This window comes from Aulonocara sp. 'chitande type north' Nkhata Bay, linkage group LG13 (assembly GCF_057382095.1).
Source record: "Aulonocara sp. 'chitande type north' Nkhata Bay isolate Kocher_YH1m ecotype deep benthic linkage group LG13, A_spYH_male_GT1.1, whole genome shotgun sequence".
NCBI classification, from domain to species: Eukaryota; Metazoa; Chordata; class Actinopteri; order Cichliformes; family Cichlidae; genus Aulonocara; species Aulonocara sp. 'chitande type north' Nkhata Bay.
This window is the reverse complement of record NC_141356.1, coordinates 34138756-34157172: the sequence shown is the minus strand read 5'-3', so window position 1 is coordinate 34157172 and position 18417 is coordinate 34138756. Positions and strand designations below refer to the sequence as shown.

The 18417-nt window shown below is 44.0% G+C and overlaps 1 protein-coding gene across 7 annotated transcripts in view; it reads right to left on the bottom strand.

Moving 5' to 3' along the window:
- Window positions 1-733: 733 nt before the first annotated feature.
- Window positions 734-18417, bottom strand: part of nvl (nuclear VCP like) — a 21013-nt gene continuing 3329 nt past the window's right edge. For 4 of the 7 annotated variants that reach the window (XM_086260135.1, XM_086260133.1, XM_086260139.1 and 1 more), the window contains 20 exons: window positions 18283-18373; window positions 18144-18198; window positions 16837-17034; window positions 13109-13244; window positions 12615-12685; window positions 12320-12454; window positions 12052-12153; window positions 11604-11721; window positions 11310-11454; window positions 10351-10639; window positions 9601-9822; window positions 9331-9435; window positions 8448-8510; window positions 8079-8198; window positions 3975-4074; window positions 3271-3377; window positions 2969-3045; window positions 2735-2826; window positions 2090-2187; window positions 734-877 (listed from right to left, as the gene is read on the bottom strand). In XM_086260135.1, the coding sequence (XP_086116261.1) occupies window positions 836-877; window positions 2090-2187; window positions 2735-2826; window positions 2969-3045; window positions 3271-3377; window positions 3975-4074; window positions 8079-8198; window positions 8448-8510; window positions 9331-9435; window positions 9601-9822; window positions 10351-10639; window positions 11310-11454; window positions 11604-11721; window positions 12052-12153; window positions 12320-12454; window positions 12615-12685; window positions 13109-13244; window positions 16837-17034; window positions 18144-18198; window positions 18283-18373 (2366 nt within the window). In that variant the 3' untranslated portion in view covers window positions 734-835. Of the gene's footprint in view, window positions 878-2089; window positions 2188-2734; window positions 2827-2968; window positions 3046-3270; window positions 3378-3974; window positions 4075-8078; window positions 8199-8447; window positions 8511-9330; window positions 9436-9600; window positions 9823-10350; window positions 10640-11309; window positions 11455-11603; window positions 11722-12051; window positions 12154-12319; window positions 12455-12614; window positions 12686-13108; window positions 13245-16830; window positions 17035-18143; window positions 18199-18282; window positions 18374-18417 lie in introns of all 7 variants that reach the window. The other 3 variants (XM_086260136.1, XM_086260132.1, XM_086260137.1) reach the window with 3 other exon arrangements.

Below are 18417 nucleotides of genomic sequence, written 5' to 3'. Positions count from 1 at the left end.
CTGTCCTGTCACTCTTCACTGCATATATTGAGGGTGTCTGGAAAAGGGCCAAAAGTAAATCTTTAAAAAAGAAATGACTTTGATGTGGGAAGAGGACTTTGGAGCACTAAACTACAGGCCAGTTGTTTCTCTTTGGTTCAGGGCTGGCTTGATATCGCCTGTGAGACCGTTGCAGTGCCTGTCCCTCTCCTCCCACTGACAGCAGTCTCAATACAAATTCCTGAGCTGACACTTTCCCTTCAGTCAGCGCTGTTGCTTGAGCACCTCTTGCTGCACTTCCTTTGCAGCCTTCATCAGCATGCTTTGATAAAGCACTCAGACGAGCCAGCCTCCTCAGCAGCGACCTTCTGACATCGTCTTCCATGTGAATCTGGTGCTCGGTGTAATTCAAAATGAATGTATTAACCTTTTGAGTTGAAGAACCCCTTAGTGTGGGTGTCCTGGGCTGGCACGTTCAGCATTAACCTGACACGTTTTACAGTTTTATGTTGAATACAGAATGTTTAAAGGCTTCCCTGTTAAATTCATTTGCAACCCCCCCCCACCTTTTTCTACAATATAATTTATAGCGATGCAGTAGTAAGTACTCCTCTGCCTTGTAGTAATCAGAGCTGTGCTGCTGCGTTTAGTCGGCACCCACGCTGTTGCATTTTTAAGCCTCTCAGCTCGTTTTTCAAAGACAAAGCAGCGGCTCGTAGAGTCGGTGTGCTCCAGCTGAAAGAACACGTGCAAGTCGCGTCTGTCAAACTTTAATAGAAAAGTATTATACCTGTATATACACTACAATATTATTCAATCACTTGTGAGTGGGGCTGATGTTTTCTTGGTCTGGCAGTCATCTGAGGGACTCTCTCAGCTGCTCATATATCCTCTGGTCCTACACAAGGAACACACACACACAGTCAGTGCACGTTTGTGGTTTTCACACAGAAACAAAAGTTGAACAGCTCGTCTCCGTTTCTCTGTCACTCACTCAGTCCACACTTATTTTAAACAGTTACCTGAGTAATGATCACATTGACATTCGGTTTGTAGGTTAGTACTGCAGAGTTTTTTGGCATGCAGTGTTTAGCGTGACGAGTCAGACCGGTTCAGGTAGGTTGCGGGACTGTGACTGAGGCCAGTTCAGTCTGCTGTGACAAACACTTCTTATCAGCAGCATGTGGAATGCTGCCAGAGTAATGGACTCTGGCAGCATGAGTTATGGGGAGAGAGAGGAGCGCTGGCAGTCAACTATGAGGTGTGATAAGACTGGCAGCTGCCTCTCCCTGACCTGCTTTTTTTACACACACATTTTATTTCTATCTATCTATATATATACTAGAGGTGGGAATCACCATACATCCCATGATACGATATTATCACAATACTTAACGCACGATACGATATTATTGCAATTTTTTAAAATATTTTGCGATATTCAGATTCTGTACATAAAGGTAAACTTTATCAATATTCATTTTATCTAATATCAAAGTCTCGCACTCAGTCTTTCTCTCATCTCAGTCAGTTTTATTGTTGACAAACTGAACGGTTTGTATTACAGTCTAGTCCAACTTAACTGAATGCAACCATCTGGTACAATTATAGCTATTCTGAACTATGCAATTTATGAAAACTATGCAGCCCCTGAAGAATTTGAAAGTAAATTAAAACAAAATATAATTTTACATTAAATAAAAAAGTTTTAAACTTAATTAAAATAAAACATGTCTTAAAGTTAAACACATTTGGACAGTGAAGGAATGTCAGGATTGTTGCTCAGAAAAGGATCAACATGCTCTGAAGTCAGAGCACAAAAACTTTTTTTGTAACAAAATATCGATTTCTGCTGTCCCTGTATCGATACAAAATATCACGATACTACACAGTACGTACCTACATACAGGCAAATTTCATATAAATAAAAATCACAGGCCACATGGTGTTGTTGATATGTATTGACTCTAAGACCTAATCACTTAAAAAACATATATCATGGTATGTTAACCTTTTTTCACCACTGTACTTGCAGGACACGTCTGAGAATTTGGATCCATCTAGATCCTGATTGAAAATACATTCCCAAAATGTGACCATGCTTTATTACCTTTGTGGACACAGACGGTCGGACCTTCCCGAAGGCATCCTCAAAGTTGTGCTTGCTCACTCTGATGTCAGCAGCAGAGCCAGACGAATGTGTGTGGCCTGTGTGGAGCGTAGAGGCGAACAGAATGGACATGCATGAGTGTAATTAGCTAGTTTCAGTGCAACTGTGAATCGTGTTTTACTTTTTGATAGCACAACAATCGTTAGCTGTACTAAAGAGGAAACAGAAATCAATAGAAAGAAGAGGGAATACAGGTGCTATGATTGTTTCTTCTTTACGTTTATAAATCACTAAAAATAATCTTCAGTGAAAACCCAGGTAGGTCTCGGTTCCACCTCGTAGGCCAGCTTATTGTTGTTATTTGAGTTGGAATATGAAAGTTTGATATACTGCATACAGTGTTCTCTTGTATATGTTATTGTAGGGTCAATATTAAAGCGCTTTGAGGCGACTGTTGCTGTGATTTGGTGTAATATTAACAAAACTGAACTGAATTAAACTGAGTCCATGCACTAACTAGACCGTAACGTGCTAAAGTAAAGTGAAACCATGGGAATGTGTTTGGTGACTACCTGCAGACCCACAGGAGGACTACAGCTGTGGAGCTAAACACTGTGCAGGCATGCAGAGGACGAGTTCAGTTACCAGGAGATGCAGCCGAGGAAGGCTGGGACTTCAGGTAGGTCCTCAGGGCATTAAGAGACGCCTCCCTCACCAATGCAGTCAGGTCAGCTCCACTACGTCAAAACACACACACACCTTTAGTGTGGATCAGATTTCACTCTTTTCAGTGCTGTTTATGTGTCAGTGCAGTTTGAACACTGCAAGCTAGAACAGAAGGCTTTGCAGCCACACTGCTGCTCCACGGCTCAAACCTACCTGAAGCCATCGCAGCGCTTATCTCGTGCAATCTCTTCAAGGCTGACATCCTGCTCCAGCTGAGGTCTGGTCCCCCCCTAAACATGGAGCAGTGAAGTTGATCAACAGCTTTTCTATAATGTCCTTAATCAGCAGTATGTGGCAGGATATTTTCAGTGTCAGCTAGATTTTAAAATACAGTCATCAGTGCACCAACATAACTGTTTAATGTGTTTGTTTCCCCTTTGTTCTCTATTTGATAGTATACAATATATAATGCACACTTTTTCATTTCATCTGAATAGAAACGGTCCATTTCCTACTTTAGTGATTGTATGCAGGATGGTATGGCGGTCTGCTGGTGGTGGCAGACCCACATACAAGGTTTTATCCAGACGGCCTGGTCTCAGTACAGCAGGGTCGATGATATCTGGTGATAAAACAGAACATTGTAACAGTAAAAACCTGCCATTTCAAATCATTTAAAGAAGAATGTGCTCAAAGTATTCTTTTTAACCTAAATCCGCTTCCTGTTCCATGCATCTAACTTCCCAAATTCTACAGACACTTTAACTTTGTCATCAGTAAATGTCCTCAGCAAAACCCATTTTCAGTCTCCAGTTACTCTATATGAGCAAAAGTCCTCGGCCACACCTGTTACTCTTTGGATTTAGTAGTTTTCAGTCCCATTGTGTAGAGTCCAGTCATGCAGCTGCCTTTACAAGCCTTTGTGAAAGAATGGGTTATTCTCAATGAAATAAGGTGGCACTGTAATACTGTAAGATTTTCTCTCTCCTCGATATTCCACATTCAGCTGACATCTAGTGGAAGCAACAGCATTGCTTAAACATACTGAAAAACAGAAGCAACTCAAAGTGGTGGACACGTACGGCGGTGCACAGCGCTCTGCCGAGCTCCTTTAGTTTAAACATCAACACACAAACAGTGAACCAGGAGCTTCACAGCCTGGGTTTCCATGGCCAAGCAGCTCCTTGAGGCGTGCTGTTATGGTAATACATCTCCATACCTGGTCTGTTAGTGGCAGCCATGATGAAGACCTGCCGTCGACTCTCCAAGCCGTCCATCTCTGTAAGCAGCTGGTTGACGACCCGCACACTGGCTCCTGACTGAACACAAACAAAGACAGTTCACGCCTGCTGTGGGGGGGCGGTTGTTTTTTTAGATTTTCTCCCCCTTTCTCTTCCTGCCTCTCAGTGCTGGCATTGGCATGTTGCACATTGTGAGATTATTCTGTTATTATATGTTATCTTATATATGTAGTTAAAGTAGTTGAATTATGATAACAGTTGTAGGTCATATATTATCCTTTAGTTTAGATGGTGTGCTGTGTATGTAGTCTAGTTCTCATTATACTTTTGAGTTAACAGAACATATTCACTAGGGGTGCAACGATATTCGTATCGATATTGAACCGTTCGATACAGTGCTTTCGGTTCGGTACGCATATGTATCGAACAATACAACATTTGTAATTTATTTTATCAACTTTCCTTCTGACGATGCTGTCTGTGTTGAGCGCTCAGTGAATCTGCGTTCGACTACTCCGCCTAGGCTCGACAGTGCAGCCTAGGCGGAGTAGTCGAACGCAGATCCACTGAGCGCTCAACACAGACAGCATCGTCAGAAGGAAGAGCGCAGGGCAAGCTAGCAAGACAGAAGTTAAGCTCTCCTTACAACATGAACCTCCCCCACCCTCATTCAGATCTGGCGTTTGGAATTATTTTGGTTTTCATGTGACGTATGACCCTGAAGGTAAGCGAGTCATGGACTAAAGTAAAGTATGTTGGATGTGCCATGCAATGCTCAATTACATTGGTGTGAACTAGTGTGTTAGCGCAGTTAGCTCGTTAACGTGTTGGCCGTCTAGCCCCACGCACGGAGCGATCGGCGGTAGCTCGTTAACGGAGATTTGCCGTGTTGTGGCGTTAAGGTCATTTCAACGAGATTAACCTGAAAGCACTAGTGGGAACACAACGAATATGACTGCACATTTACGCCGACATCATCCTAGTGCAAAGACAAAAACAACAAGCATGCTACTAACTTTAGCCGAGTCATTTAGACAGCTGTTAGCACATGATTCTCCTTATGCTGCTGAGAATATAGCCCAGAAGAAGCGGATAGTATAGCTTTTATTTTGGAAAGAGACATTTCTCTGTAATAAACTCTCTTTTCCAAAGATGAGTGATTCCTCAATCAGATACAGGGCTCGCAATATCGCTAGCCCGACGTCCCGGAGCTAGCGATTTTTTCAGTCGGGCTACCAAAATCGATCTCTGCCCTGCCCGTCCGGCTATTGTAGGAAAAATATATGTCAATGCTTTTGCATTCTTTCGGAAATGTAGCTGGGTAATTATGTCATTGGCATCGGTGAGCCACTGTCAATATGTGACATATTGAAATCGCGTTTGAATTTGCGCTTGTTTTTTTGCTTTCACTTTGCAATCGTGCGAACTGTGTATAGAGAGCGACAGCACTGATTGGTGAGTGATGATAATTTGTGCACCAATTCCTCTGACATCGTCTTATTAATCGTTAGCTTACTATGTATCAATAGGTAACTTCACATCTGAGCAGACAAGTATCACATGTGGAGTTCCCCAAGGTTCCATCTTGGGACCCCTTCTGTTTAACATCTACATGCTCCCACTGGCACAGATTATAAACAACAACAAAATAAACTATCACAGCTATGCAGATGACACACAAATATATATCACAATGTCACCAGGAGACCGAGGCCCTGTACAGGCTCTTGGTAAATGCATTGAGGAAATCAATGACTGGTTGTGCCACAATTTTCTCCAGCTAAACAAAAACAAAACTGAGGTAATAGTCTTTGGCGCCAAAGAAAAACGATTACAGGTCACCAGAGAACTTCAATCTATACATCTAAAAACCACAAACCAGGCGAGAAAATTGGGTGTAGTGATGGATGCAGACCTAAACTTAGAAAAACACATTAAGACAATAACAAAGTCAGCTTACTATCACCTCAAGAATATTTCAAGGATAAAAGATCTGATGTCCCAACAGGACCTGGAAAAACTAGTCCATGCATTCATCTTTAGTAGGCTTGATTACTGTAACAGCATCTTTACAGGTCTACCTAAAAAATCAGTCAGACAACTACAGCTCATTCAGAACTCTGCTGCTCGAGTCCTCACTAAGACCAAAAAAGTGGACCACATCAGTCCAGCTCTGAGGTCCTTACACTGGCTGCCTGTCCGTCAGAGGATAGACTTTAAAGTTCTGATGCTGGCCTATAAAGCTCTGAATGGTTTAGGACCAAAATACATCAGTGACCTCCTGACCCAGTATGAACCATCCAGATCCCTCAGGTCATCTGGATCCAGTCTTTTATCAGTTCCCAGAGTCAGAACCAGACACGGAGAAGCTGCATTCAGCTTTTATGCTCCTTATATCTGGAACAAACTCCCAGAAAGCCTCAGATCAGCTGAAACACTCAGTTTATTTAAATCCAGGTTGAAGACTCACCTGTTCTCAGCTGCATTTGAATAAAGCACCAAATCCACACTTTAAGCTTAAATTTCAAAACTTACATTTAACTACTGATTTTATCTACTGTTCTGATTTTATCTGTTTTGATTTTATATACTGTTTTGTTTGTTTGTTTGTTTGTTTGTTTGTTTGTTTGTTTGTTAATTAGTTAGTTAGGTTATTTGCTTGTTTTAATCAATTTTAAATCATGCTTTTTATTTGTTCTTGTTTCTAATGTCTCTGTAAAGCACTTTGAATCACCTTGTTGTTGAATTGTGCTATACAAATAAATTTGCCTTGCCTTGCCTTGCCTATGCAAACATGACGCAGCAAGCTTAAACATGTGAGAGGTTGATCGCGCAGAGAATCGCTGAGCTTATGTGAGTGCGTGTGTAAAAGCATTTCAGTTCTGCTGAGCCAAATAAGACAGGTCAGGGTGAAGAAGTGACAACCAAAGAAAAGCTTACCACAAAACGGAGAAGTTATGACAAATCAGACTATAAGGCAAAAAGAAAGTGCAGCTTTATGGTTTCATGGACAAAAGAATTTCTGTGGCTGCGATATGACGAGCTAAATAACCAGGGCTGCACATAAGTGGTCCGCAGGTGCGCATTCGCTGTCAAAATAAAAAACACGCACAAGGGTTAGGGTTAAATTTAAAAACTGTACTTTTGAGTTAAAATATATATTTATAATTTTAATAAATGACAAATTAAAAATGCATGAACATTTTTTTGTATCGAAAAAATATCGAACCGTGACACCAAAGTATCGAACCGAACCGTGAATTTTGTGTATCGTTGCACCCCTAATATTCACTTATTAGTTCATTAGATAAGTGTGCATCACTCTGTATCCTTGATCTGCTGGGAATGTGTTACACTGTTTTCTTGACATGCTTTATTGTTGAATCATAAAAAGAAGGTTGTAAGCAGGAGACTCTGTGTATAAGACAGGGGAGATGGACCACATTCCAGACCCCCACCTTACAGAGAGCAGAAAGACAGGGAGCCGAGGTCATAACTTAGGCGCCGTATGAGAGAAAGAATGTGAATGTTTGGGCTTTTACGACTAGGTGGGGGCCACTAGCGGCTATAAGAAGCTTAGTAGCCCGTCACCAGTTTGAGACTTGCGGTGACCCTCTTCAGGCATGTCTCCCCATCATGATGGTCCTTATGCTCTTAAGTGTTGAATTGTATGGAAATAAAGTATTGTTGATTGAGCATAAATACACCGAGTACTGTCCTTCCTTCAGCCCAAAGATTCAAAGAATTGGGAGATTTCAACAACATGCACATGTGAATAATAACAGAAATTCATAGATAAATACATAAAAGGGAAGATGAGCCCACAGAGGTATTAAAAACGAAGTGCTTGTCCTGCTTGGTGCAGCGTTTGATACTGTCAACCACGGTATGTTACTACAGAGAGACACACTGGCTGTGAAAGGAAATGGCCTGCATTGGTTTGAATAACATCTGACAGATATGTAAATGGGGAGTCTTCTTAACCACAAGTCATGGAGTTCCACAGGGCTTTGTGTGTCTAATGGGAACATACAGTTTAAATGAAATCACACTTTCCTGACATGCTAACATTATGATCTTACCTCGTGGCCTGAGCGGCGTGGACACAGTGCGTCGATCTCGTCAAAGAAGATCACACAAGGAGCAGAGTTGCGTCCTCTTTGGAAGACCTGTCTGACAGCCCGCTCGCTCTCTCCCACATACTGCAAACACAGAGCACAAGTCAGCTCTGAGGTCGACACAGACGGTCGACTTTTATTCAGCACACTTATAAAGAAATCAACAGAAATGAGAATCCAGATATGCAGATAATATGCAGGCATGTGTGGCTGGTGGTTCGGGACAAACCCTCAGAGGCATGTTTCTTGGCTCTGCTACGACTCTCCAAAACAATGCAGCAATGCACAGGCTGAGGCCAGCACAGCAGCAAGCTCTCCAGCTCAGTGACTTACCATGTTGAGCAGCTCTGGTCCTTTGACAGAGATGAAGTTGAGGCCTGACTCGTTGGCTACGGCCTGCCAGGAAAGAGAATAGAAGCATTCAGTGAGGCACGCTGAGAAAATGAGCAGCATGACAGAGCCAAGTTAGCCATAGGCCTTATGCTAAGTTAAGTGTGTTTGTCCAGTCTCCACAGAGACGTGTGACTGATACTGACAGTGACCCTACTTCATCCTCAGAAAGAGACCGAATGTCCTGATTTACTTCATATTAAAGTTACATATAAAATACATATAAAAAAAAAAAAAAAAAAAAAAAAAAGAGTAAACAGTCAAGCTTTGACTGCGAGTACAGAAGCCCCACCCACCTTTTTTTTTGCATATATTTTTGTATAAATTTGTATATTCACGGTGCGCTCCCTTTTACCTGGAATGGATGTAAAATGGATATGTTTCACCTGTGTGGTTTTAGATGAGATAAGTTGCGATAAGGCTTGTGTAATATTTGTCCATATATTAAAACAATTTTTGTATGTAGAAGCACCTATTGTTTACTACTCTGTTCTCCATTTCCTTCATGATTCACTGTCAGAAATTTCGCCAGAGTTTCGCCTATTAAAGGTTTAAAGAAAAAAACAGGCAGTTGTTACTTCACATTTTGACAATTAAAAAAATATTCTGACATTGTACAAATAAGATTCACAAGTAATGAATAAACCAAAACTTCTTTGCATTTAAAAAATGAAAAAAAAAAAAAAAAAAAAAAGTTACATATAAAATAAATAAATGATAATCGATTTGGTTTGAACATGTTTAAAATTCATCACTCAGATTTTCATAACTATGCTGTGCTATGAAAACAGATGATGCTCGTGTATGTGTCGGTGGGCGGGACAACCTTGGCCAGCAGGGTTTTTCCACATCCTGGAGGTCCAGCCAGCAGCACCCCAGACGGAGCGCTCAGCCCCAGAGCTCTGAACTGCTCTGGAGAACGCACTGGAGCCTGCAGGGCACACACGGATGTGTTATCTGTGCTAACACTGATCAGAGACGAGTGAGGCTGAACCAGCTCAAACACAGGTAACGTGTGAGAGAACAGAGGACAGTAGTATAATAAAAGACAATAAAATAAAAGGGTCATGGCTTATTCTGAAATCCATGTGTTTACCAGTATAGCCATGGTGAGCTCCTCTCGGACATCCTGCAGCGCTCCCACATCTTCCCAGGTGACATCAGGCACTGTGGCAAATCCTTCCCTCTTAGCTGAGGGCTGCACACTAGCCAGAGAGAGCTGGAAATCTGACATGAGAATGGACAAGCCAGCCAGCTTCTCCTCTGATAGGGTCTCTGTGCTCTTCAGCAGGCACAGCACGCTCCACAGCTCCCCCTGCTGGACGCAGCACATAACACGTCAGGGCAACGCAGAGGCAGGAAATCCCGTCGAGTCGTTTTGCATTCAAATGCAGCACAACAGAGTGAGTGTGGCATCTCCACAAAAACAGGGCAGCGACGCGTACACGTGCTGTGGTTGAAGCAGCACCAACATATTTAACAGCCTGCCACACTGAAGGTGTGTCTGCTGTGTGATATGAGCCATACAGATCTGTGTGCGCCGCTCGCCTCAGTTTGGCTCTAATCTATGTCAAGTTCAAACTTCTTAAGTGAGTATTTCTGTAAAACATGCAAAGATCTGTGTTCGTGCTCTGAGAACAGCAGTTCTGTTAGCCCGAGTCATCCAAACATGAGCAGTAACAACAGCTTTAACAGCACCTGCAGGCATCTCTCACTCTGATCTCATATACTAACACTGACAAGAGCTCATAAGAAAAACAAATAAGCAGCAAGTCTGTAGTCCTCATTATTTAAGAACGATCATCGTGCTGAGTAACGTTTGAGACCGTCCCGGAGCTCCTCGTACCTGCTGATGATTCTGTCCCGGCTCCTCCTGAGGCACGGGGTTGGCGTCGGTCGCTTGTTGTTGTTCTGACGTGACGTCTGTCAAAGCTAACGGTTCTTTAGCAGATGTCTGGCTTTGGCTGTGCGGAGGCCCCCTCGTTTCCAGCAGCACCCTGTTTACAGCACTCATGGCAGCTTCGCGGCACAAAGCCATGAGGTCAGCACCCACGTAGCCTGGGGTGAGTCGGGCCAGCTGCTGGTAATCAAAGTCCTCTGGCAGCTTCAGCTTTCGACATAACGTCCTCAAGATCCTGGGAGAGTAACAAACACGTTCAAACTGTGTACTCGTGAGCCGAGCGAGAGACTGCTGTGGTAAATACCCAAAAGTGTCAACAATCCCTGCTCCACAAACGGGCACGGTGCTGATCGTCCACCTGCCCAACACTTTGCTTTAGGTCTCAGCATCCTCTGAGCATCTCATCGCCATCTGTGATGGACATGTTATTCAAATCACGACCCCTTCCTTCAGTATCACCTCATCTTTCTGCCACAGAACTGGAGTTCGTGGTGTGATTCAGTTCTGCTCTGCTTTCCACAGAGGTCGCACGTATGCTTCCCTGTTTTTTCAGGACGATACAGGTCAGCATACGCAGCGTATTAAGGAAACCTTGCTTCACATTCCTGCTCTGTTGTTAGCTAATATCGATCAGGCTGCCTGTGATGTGCTCACGTCACTGTTAGATCCCTGACACTGCCTCTGTCACCTCTATTTTCTTTTACTTGGAACCCAAAGTGACCCAAGTGTTTCCCAATAACAGAGAGAACCTCGAGTAGGGAAGGTGCTGTTCCTTTAATTTCTCACCCATTCCCGCCCTGATGGCCTTTGGCTACCAGTCAAGAAAGTACAAAAGGTAAACGTGAAATGTTGACACGAAGCACAACTGAAACACCAATTTGTCCGTCTAGTTGTGTGTAGCTGACCTGAGACGTGCCGCTTCATCTGGGATACCCATGCAGATCTCTCTGTCGAAGCGGCCGGCTCTGCGGAGGGCGGGGTCCAGGGAGTCTGGTCTGTTGGTGGCACCGACGACCAGGAGCTGAGCCGGAACTGCCAGACTATTCAGATCTGTCAGGCAGAGTGCAAAAAAACGTGACGGCGCTGGCGAAAGCCGAGGTGTGGTGTTAATGAACACGAGCGTTCCGGTGCGACGAGCCTGATAAGTGCTTATGTTTGTGAGTCTGCTTGTATTTCCACAAGAGAATTGCATGTCATACCATCCATGCAGGTTAGCAGCTGGGCTACAATCCTCCTCTCCATATCTTTAGAGGCCACCTCTCTTTTAGGGGTGATGGCATCTATCTCATCTATGAAGAGGATACACGGAGCTGAACTCTGCAAGGGAGGAAGAGAAACTACATTCGCTTTACATTGTTACAGTCACGCCACAGGTCTCATGCTTATTCATGCACCGCCTTGATCTCTATACAAGTTTTTAACCACATTCAAAGAGGACTTTCTCTGACACCATAACACGTCTGCACCCGTGAGCCTGCAGCTCCATCAAACCATCTAAACTTAGAGCGTTGCTGCGGCTTTGAGGATCAGCTGCGTTCGACTGCCTGTCAATCACCAGCACGCTGCTAAAATAAGGTGCGGGCTCAGGAGCGAGCCGGACACTTCTGGAACGATTGGAAGTAAAAGTGGAAAAAAAGCAGTATTAACCACAGCGAGGTCAAACAGCTCCCTGAGCTTCTGTTCAGACTCCCCGGACACTCCGGACACCAGCTCTGGAGCAGAAACCTTCAACATGGGCAGGTGCATCTCCTGAAACACACAATCACAGCTTATTTAAGTGCACAACACCTTCATGGACGTCACCCATACTCAGACCCTGTTAGAGAAGTAGCAGCACTTTGTTGCCAAAACGTGATGAAACCAGGCTGAAAGGATGCCGAGGTGCATCTCTATATATGAATTGTCCAGCACTCACCCCAGCCACAGCCTGGGCCAGCAGGGTCTTTCCACAACCAGGTGGTCCATGCAGCAGAAAGCCCCTCGGAGGAACCATTCCCAGCTGCTGGTACACCTCTGGGTGTCGCATGTGTATGAGCAGCTTACACACTTCCTGCAGCAATGTTTTTTATAGAAATGAGTGAACACCAGCTGGACAATTTCATGTGCAGTCAACACATTCTTCATTTACGCCGTGCTGTGTTACAGCAATGCACTTTAATCAAAGAAGCTAATGTAGCTACAGACAAGGCAGCAAGGACGACGGTACTAACCACTAACGTCTCTTCATTTCCTCCAACATCTTCAAACTTCAAAGTGGGGTAGTGCAGCTCGGGCGACTTTGCTAAAGAATCATTCATAGAGAAAATGACTGCAAAGAAACAGACGCTGACAACCACTGCAGTGAAGTCTTATACTAACAGACGTATTGGAACTGAAGTGAAACACATGCCTTATTTATAGAATTAGAAATAAGGGCTCAAAAATGTTTGCATGCAAGTTTTTCTGCAAGGCTGAAAATGTTGTGGGGGGTGGAGCTGAACCCTTTTAAAGTGGAGCCAGATATCGTCTGAGACGTACCTTAGCTCCCACCCACTGCACGAGGTGCATGCTCAGTGAGGCACGGCGATTACCCATAATGCATCTCTGAACAGCACAGCAAATTATTCCCGCCTGTGGATGCCTCTCTTTACAATCGCTCCATCTAATGCACAGGAAGCACTGCAGTAGCTGTATGATCGCACTGACAAACTACACAAAGCGGTACCTTTCTTGTTGAGCGTGTGTGTCTCTGTGGTTTCAGGACTTCTTTCAGCAGTCTTTCTCCTTTTTTTGGACTTCTTGTGAGACCTGTCCCCCTCCAGAATGGACACGTCAGTCTGTTTGTGACAGGCGAGGAGGCCATGTAACGTGAACACAGGACATAAATACTGATCACAATACCGTCTCTTTTTGCATATGTGTCACAGTTACATGTTTCATGTCATCAAATGTTAATATGACACAACTGTGGACTTCATCTATTAATGGGGAAAAGCTAGCCAAGTCTACCGTGGCCTGTGTGAGGAAGTAATTGCCCCCCTCATGAAACGCTGCGTCCAACCACAGTTCAGCTTCGCCACACGCAGGCTTACTGTCAGACATGCTCAAGAAATCAGCTACATGTTAGGTGATTTCTTATCAAGTCCTTTATTTGAGAAAATGAAGTAAACTAAAAGAGCTAAAAAAAGGAACACGTCATTATGATCTAAAGAACCTGCTGGAAGACAAAACACTGCCGTGTCTGGAAAGGATGGATACCGAGCCGTTTCTAAGGCTGGGACTCCAGAAAACCAGGAAACAAGGGGAAGAAAACTGTGGAGAGCTGAAGGTGAAAACCATTGCTGACCAAAACAACACAAAGACTGGAAGCTTGAGTCACGTTACATATGAGAGCAAACTAACACAGCATTTCATACCAGCAGTCAGACACAGTGGTGCTGCTTCAAGCCTGGATAGTCCATAGATTTGTCTCTCTACCAGAAAATCTTGAAGGAGAATGTCAGGCCATCAGTTTATGACCCGACAAGAGCACTCGGGTTACGCAGCAGGAAAATAACCCAACACACGGCATCAAGTGCACCTCTGACTGGCTCAAAGAAGCAACGAACAAAGTCGGGCCTAAATCTGATTGAGATGCTTTGGCATGGACAGTGCTCCAGTGTGGCTGAACTTGGGTCAAAGTGGGGCAAAGCTTCACCACAGAGATGTAAAAGACTCACTGCCAGTGCTTGATGGCAGTTCTTGCAGCCAAGGGTTAGTTTTAGGGGCAATTACTTTCCCACACATGGCCAGGTAGGTCTGGATAACGTCTTTCCCTCAATGGATGAAACAAACATTTCAAATGTGTAACTCAGGTTATCTTTGATATTAACATTTATTTGGTGATTGAAACCTTCAAGTGGGACAAATATGTAAACAACCGAAGGAAGGTTAGTGATTCTGGCTGCTCCCAGTCTGTAAGTTCCACACCAGTGCCAAATTGCTCTCTGATGGAGTATGACTGTACTTCCATACAGAAAGAAAAAGGTGAAGGAGGCATGTTGTCTAAAGTGGTCAGGTAGAGACAAAAGCACTATAAAAGAAGCAGTGCCGTTCAACAGCTTCTTGTCCGTGACCCATTTTCTCACCACCTTTGATTGCACACTTCACTTTTGAGCCACAGTGACCGTCTCAGTGTCACTATGATATCATGTATGTATTTATCCATTTCCATATCCAAACGGTCTTCACTCCTGTGGAGACCTGTTGCTTCGTCCTTGGACCTCAGACACTATTATTAATTTTTTCCTCATTTCTTGCCTTGGCCACTGCTTTCTCCGCTTCACTTGGAGGTAAACGCGTTTCCTTCAAGAGGAAAATTGGAGCTAGTGCCCGCGAACTGTATGAGACTGTTTAGAACTAATGGCCTTGTGCAATTCTGATTCACTCACACGTGATGGTGAGAACAAAATAGGCCAGAATCACCTTTCATACATGCAGCAGTGATTTTGCATGCAAACTCATTTTTTGCGCAGGGTAAGAACAATTCCACGTGAATGTGAGTAAATCAGGCCCAACGTCCTTTGGGCAGAGGACAACAAAGAGCGGCAAACACAGCATATCAGCACAGAGTACAATGGCAGAGCTGCCACACCTTGATAAATGGTATCCAAGTAATACTTTTTTACTCCATTTGAGAACTCAAAGCACTTTCTAGTATGATCCTCATTCACATACCTTTTCTATACTTAAGCACTTCAATATAACATTCCCATTTCAGTGAATGCACTGGTGCAACTGAGAATTCAGTGAGGACTAGGGCTGCCACGATTTGTCGACTAGTCACGATTACGTCGACTATCAAAATCGTCGACGACTGATTTAATAGTCGACGCGTCGTTTGAAGCTTTGTAAGATCACAAAAGACGCAGGAATAATAGCAGGATTTAAGAGTGTAATAACGGACTGGAACAGAAGATGGCAGCATTGCATGTACAAGGATGTCAGCTACCGTTAAACCCCGAAGAAGAAGCAGCTGTGTCCCAGAATTCATAGCGCGGCCCAGCGCAGTTTCCAACAATGGCGGCAGCTAGTTAGTTTTAATGTTACTCTTATTATTCTTTCTGGGTCACAGAATAAACGATTAACATATTTTCAGGCGAGAATGTAGCTGTGTAAACCTCAAATATCTGCTCAGTTTATCAGGACACCACATATTTTCAAAAGCGCTCCGACGTTTTCGGAGACGTCTGTTACCCACTAGCTCGTTAGCTAGCCGGGGGCTAGGCTCACTAGCGCCGTGAGAACACCGGACTCCCCGCAAATCGTTTTCAAACCCACCGCCGTCTTTCGCTACTCAGGTTAAATATATATATAAGTCACTTAGATAACTTAAAAATGTTATTGTTTGGCTTTTTTTTTTTTAGTATTTTATTTGTTCCTGAGTAAATCAGTTTGTCTGAGATTAAAGTTATAGTTTTTACACAGCTGAATAAACGTCAAGCAGACAGCTGATTATCAGAAGTGTGAGATGCTGGAGAATTTACTCCGGTGTCCTGTTATATTTTAGATAGCAAGGAGTTTATTAAACTTCACCGAAACAATCTGCAAATTTCATTAAAATTTAATAAACTATCATCTCGTCTTTATTTTTAGTTAGCACAGACCTTAAACACTTAAAGCTGTAAGCTAATGATAGTTATATAAGACCAGATGCTGCTGGTGCAATAAGCTGTAGTTTTACGGCCAATGGATGATGATCTGATTAGTCGACTAATCGCATAAATAATCGGTGACTAGTCGACTATCAAAATAATCGTTTGTGGCAGCCCTAGTGAGGACCAAGAACACTTCCAGACTGGGGAGCCGGGGATGAACCCAGTCGGAGCTGGACCTCAGCCTGATTGAAATGCTGTGGCGGGACCTTAAGAGAAATGTGCATAAATGATAGTTTGCTGCCTGCAAACATCCATGGACCGGGGGTGGCTGTGGCAGAGCAGATCAGCTACTGACTGGAAGGTTGGTGGTTCGATTCCTGGCTTCCCCAGTCTGCATGCCAAATACCTTTGGGCAAAATATTAACCCCAAATTGCTCTCCGATGCGTCCATCGGAGTGTGAATGTGTGTGAATGTTTATTAGTTGCACTTGTGTTTAGAAGTGCTTGAATGTGGCGTGTTGTATAGAGCGCTTTGAGTACTCCGGGAGAGTAAAGCGCTACATAAGAATCAGTCCATTTGCCATGGACTGAAGCGGAGTGGTTCAAAACTCCTCCACAGTGATGTGAGGGACTGAAATCATGCAGAGAAAGCTGACAGGCACAACCAGCACTTTTCTTATTGAAGCCAAACAACTTCCAATACTGACTGTGATGCAATTCCAAGCACCAAAGAGCACAACCACATCACATCTTAATGATTATCACACGACGCTTACTAGGGTTCATCTGTGCAGACATGTTAGTTACAGACATTTACTGGTTGTTTGGTCGGGTCGTCACAAAGGTCGATGATGGTGCTGCTCTTCTCGGGAGCTCTATCAATAAACCAGCCTCCTTTGGAGACCAGGGTCACTGAAGCCGAAGGCGGAGCAGTGGCTGTGCTGCGAGGACTGCTGGTAGCAGCGTTCCCTTTCCGGTACAGAGACGACAGAGAGCTGTTCATTTGGTTTGTGGGCTGTGACAGGGAGAAAAAGGTCATTAGCAAATTAGTGCTAAACCACACACGCACGCACACACACGCGCACGCGCACACACGCGCACGCACGCTGCCCCAAGAAGTTGATTCTGTTCATCTGGATGTTTTCGTCACTCATCAGGTGACGTCTTCAGTCTCAGCTGAACATTCGCACGGTGACTAACAACAGGCTGTGAGCTCAACTTCTTCATCATTAACATGTAAATCATGACCACTGACCATCGAACTATTGTTTCCTCTGCCTCCATAATGACATCTCAATAAAATCCAGGGTGTTCTGGATGTGGTGTTCAGAGCTGCAGCAGGTTGAGGATCGAAGCCAGAAACTTTGAGATGTTATAGGTGACAGAGTTACAGTCGGTCTTAAAGGTGCACCCTGTTAATGTGTCTTTGGTAAACCATTCAGCCTTGGTGCAGCTTGCGGTCAACAGCATCGTCTTGTTCTAACTGCTTCAGTCTATCCACTTCCTGGGTCTTCTTTCAGGGGCTCATAAGTATTTCTCATGATAGTCTTTCTGGTTGGTGCACCTACGCTTGACAGGATGCATGATACTGTTGTTGTCATTACTAAGGGATGCGAGTGCCTTCCTTTCCTCCATGCAGATGTTGGATGCTGGGTGCTTTGCATTGCTGGGACAAGTTGAAGCTTTTGTCCGCAGCAGCTCTGCTTTGCCTCGGCGTCACAACAAAGTTTTCGCAGCTTTTGCGAGGATGTTTTTCTCCACTTTTTGCTACTCTCATCGAGAAGATCTCTGTCGGATCTCTTTTAATTTTAGCATGTCAAATCTGTCTCACCCGTTCACTGAGCAGCTGGTTCTGGGGCATTTTTGTTGCTGGGAAGCCTTAAATGAAGATTGCATTTGCAGACTTTTAGGAGTAATCCTGCTTTGTCTGCATCTGAATCTCAGGTGCAGCCATCAGTCGTGCTGTTTGCTCGTGCACATGTGCTAGCTTTAGGCAGTCCTTGCTAAAGTCGGTTAAAATTCTGTTCAGAGAAAAGAATCAACTTTTTGGGATTTCCTTACCTGGATGACTGAGCATCCACACACACACACACACACACGCACGCATCACTAATTAGTGCTTACAATGTTCTCATTACTGTCAGAAGCCTCCTCTGAGCTGCTGCTACCACTCTCGTCACTGTAAACACAGATTTAGAGCACATCAATTACACATTTAAAGAGCAGAAGAACAGCAGAGGACACAACAAGCAGAGGGCCTCACCCAGTGTCACGGTGGCTGTGCTTGGCTCTCTTAGCCAGGTGTTTGCTCTCCAGCTCATTCAGCCCAGAATCCTTAATGACTGCTTCATACACTAGAAAAGCCATACATGTCAAACTGAGTGCACAATCATTAGGC